The 2701-nt window shown below is 56.6% G+C and overlaps 1 protein-coding gene across 33 annotated transcripts in view; it reads right to left on the bottom strand.

Annotated features, from left to right (window-relative positions):
* Positions 1 to 2701, bottom strand: part of DMTN (dematin actin binding protein) — a 30734-nt gene that overhangs the window by 13201 nt on the left and 14832 nt on the right. For 22 of the 33 annotated variants that reach the window (XM_017549630.1, XM_017549638.1, XM_017549642.1 and 19 more), the window contains 4 exons: positions 2149 to 2193; positions 1681 to 1780; positions 1259 to 1315; positions 857 to 1009 (listed from right to left, as the gene is read on the bottom strand). In XM_017549630.1, coding sequence (XP_017405119.1) covers positions 857 to 1009; positions 1259 to 1315; positions 1681 to 1780; positions 2149 to 2193 — 355 coding nt within the window. The remainder of the gene's footprint in view (positions 1 to 856; positions 1010 to 1258; positions 1316 to 1680; positions 1781 to 2148; positions 2194 to 2701) is intronic. The other 11 variants (XM_017549636.1, XM_017549649.1, XM_017549654.1 and 8 more) reach the window with 1 other exon arrangement.

The following is a 2701-nucleotide window of genomic DNA, read 5'->3' as shown; positions in this document are numbered from 1 at the left end:
CCCTATCTCTACTAAAAATCCAAAAATTGGCCAGGTGGAGTGGCTCATGCCTGTAATCCCAGTACTCTGGGAGGCCGAGGCAGATGGATCACAAGGTCAGGAGTCAAGATCAGCCTGACCAACATGGTAAAACCCCGTTTCTACTAAAAATATAAAAATTAGCTGGGCGTGATGACTCATGCCTGTAATCCCCACTACCCAGGAGGCTGAGGCAGAAGAATCACTTGAATCCAGGAGGTGGAGGTTTTGGTGAGCCAAGATCATGCCACTGCACTCCAGCCTGGGTGACAGAGCAAGACTCTGTCTCAAAAAATAATAAAAATGATAATAATACAAAAAATTAGCTGGGAGTAGTGGCAGATGCCTGTAATCCCTACTCAGGAAGCTGAGGCAGGAGAATCACTTGAACTCAGGAGGCGGAGGTTGCAGTGAGCCAAGATCGTGCCACTGCACACTGCACTCCAGCCTGGGCAACAGAGTGAGACTCTGTCTAAAAAAATAATAATAATAAATTAAATTCACTGGGGACAAAATCATTTATCATTTATCTTTCTCTTTCCCAGAGCTCCCATCACAGAGCCTGGGAGGCAGAAGTTTGATACATGTCTGTTGAGTCATGAAATAAATGAATGGAAAGTAAATAAATGACCAATAAACAGGGCCACTTACACCAGGCGCTATGGGAAGGCAGAGAGTGGGTGAGCAAGGAGCCTGGGGCTTCATGAAGGTGGGAAAAAGCCCACGAGGACACCATAGGGCAGGGGTGGAAGTGGGTTCACATGGCTGCAGCAGGTGCCAAGGGGGAGGGAGTGCAAGGGTCCCAGGGCCCCCATTCCCATCTCCCCATCTCTCCTACCCACGACAGCCAGAGACGGGGGGCAGGGCCAGTAGTCAGTTTCGATCTTGGCTGGCTGGTTGGGGTCCGGGGGCTGGGCTGCAGGGAACTTGGATGACTCAATGATGAGATCCTCGATGAGGTGCTTGGTCTGAGGGCTGCCTCCCACAGACTCTGCAGACAAAGGCCAGGGTCAGCCAGGTGTGCCCTGCCTGAGGCCAACCTGGCTACCCTCACCCCTCCCTCTTCACACCTGTGAGGTCCTGCAGGTAAAAGCAGTGTACGCACTGAGCACGGGGCACACGTTTTGTGCTGCTGTCCCTCCATATCCTCTCGTCCCCCTCCAGCCAGCCCCCAGCCCCAGGGCATAGCTTCCCAGTACGCAGCTGGAAGCAGGCTCTGGTGAGCCAGGGGAACACTCACCTCTCTGCTTATAGATGGGTGGCTTCTTGTAAATGTTGGAATCCGGGCGGGTGGTCTCTGTGGGAGGGAGACGAGCAGATGAGGAGGAGGATATGCTGATAGCAGGGAGGCTGGGGCTGAGAGAACAGAGACGATGGAACAGGACAAGGTGGGGAACTCACTGGCCCCTGTCAGGAGCTGAGACAGAGCTGGCATACCTGGCACTGTCCCTCAGGGGTTTGGGACATTTTACACTTTTCTGGCCAGTGGAGAGAGAAAAAGCAATGGGTTCCCCCATCTCTGATGGGGTCCTGGCCTCCTGGGGTCCACTTAGGTCTGAGGTGAGCATATACACCAGAGAGTGGGGGACTGACCATCAGGGGCTTGGGGTTCCTGAAGGAAGAAGTCTTAGGAAACAATGCGGTCATGCCAAGAAGACCTACCAGGGTGGTGGAAATGGGGCAGGCTGGTCCGGGGGGTTCCAGTGGTTCTGGGGGCCGCAGCCTGAGAGATGATTCCAGGTGACCGGCTGTCCGCCCACACCTGCAGAGCAGAAGCGTGTGGCTCCAGGGTCCCCATCCCCCTCCAACCCACACATGCACCCCGTCAGCTCACACCACCCTCTCTGTCCTCCCATCCTGGCCGGCTGCATCCTCCCAAACCCAGGGCAACGTTGTGGCACAGTTCCAAGGACCTACTGACAGTGCCTGGCCCGGGGAGAAAGGGTGGAATGAGGTCCTGGGTCCGACAGAATGATGGACACAGAGCTGGCCAGGGACGGGCAGTGGGGGGGGGTAGTGCTGATTCGGGCACTCCCTGAGCTCTGCAGAGCTTGGTGTGATGTGTGGGGAGGAAGTTGGGGACCCCTGCGGGGCAGGGCAGGGCAAGTTGCAGGTGTGGGGCAGACTCACCTCCGGGGATGGTGGGGGGGATGTGGATTTGGGTGACAGAGAGCGCTGTGAAGGGAGAGGGGACTGGTCAGAGCTATAGGGGCAGATTCAACCTCTTCCCTAGAACCTGAGAGTGGCCACTTCATCCCCCACCCAATGCCACACACTTTCCTGGCCAGCTCTGGGCCACCTCTGCTACCTTGGATCCTTGCCAACCCCTAGCTGCCTTCATCCTTCTTCCCACGGTTCCCTGCACAGAGTCCTCAGCCTTCCCATGGAGGCACAGAGAAGCCCACGAACCTTGCAGCAGCACGCCTGGGGCTCCCAGGGCCAACTCCTCCCTGCCTCCCTCCCTTCCTTCTTTCCCTCTCTCCTTCCTTCCCTCCCTCCCTCCCTACCTTCCTTCTTTCCCTCTCTCCTTCCTTCCCTCCCTCCCTCCTTCCTTCCTTCCATCCCACCTTCCTTCCCTCCTTCCTTCCCTCCCTCCTTCCCTCCTTCCTTCCCTCTCTCCTTCCTTCCTTCCCTCCCTCCTTCCTTCCCTCCTTCCTTCCCTCTCTCCTTCCTTCCTTCCCTC

The sequence above is a fragment of the Cebus imitator genome, unplaced genomic scaffold, assembly GCF_001604975.1.
Source record: "Cebus imitator isolate Cc_AM_T3 unplaced genomic scaffold, Cebus_imitator-1.0 Scaffold221, whole genome shotgun sequence".
Lineage (NCBI taxonomy): Eukaryota > Metazoa > Chordata > Mammalia > Primates > Cebidae > Cebus > Cebus imitator.
Note: the sequence above shows the minus strand (reverse complement) of the source record. Positions and strands in the feature narration are given on the sequence as shown.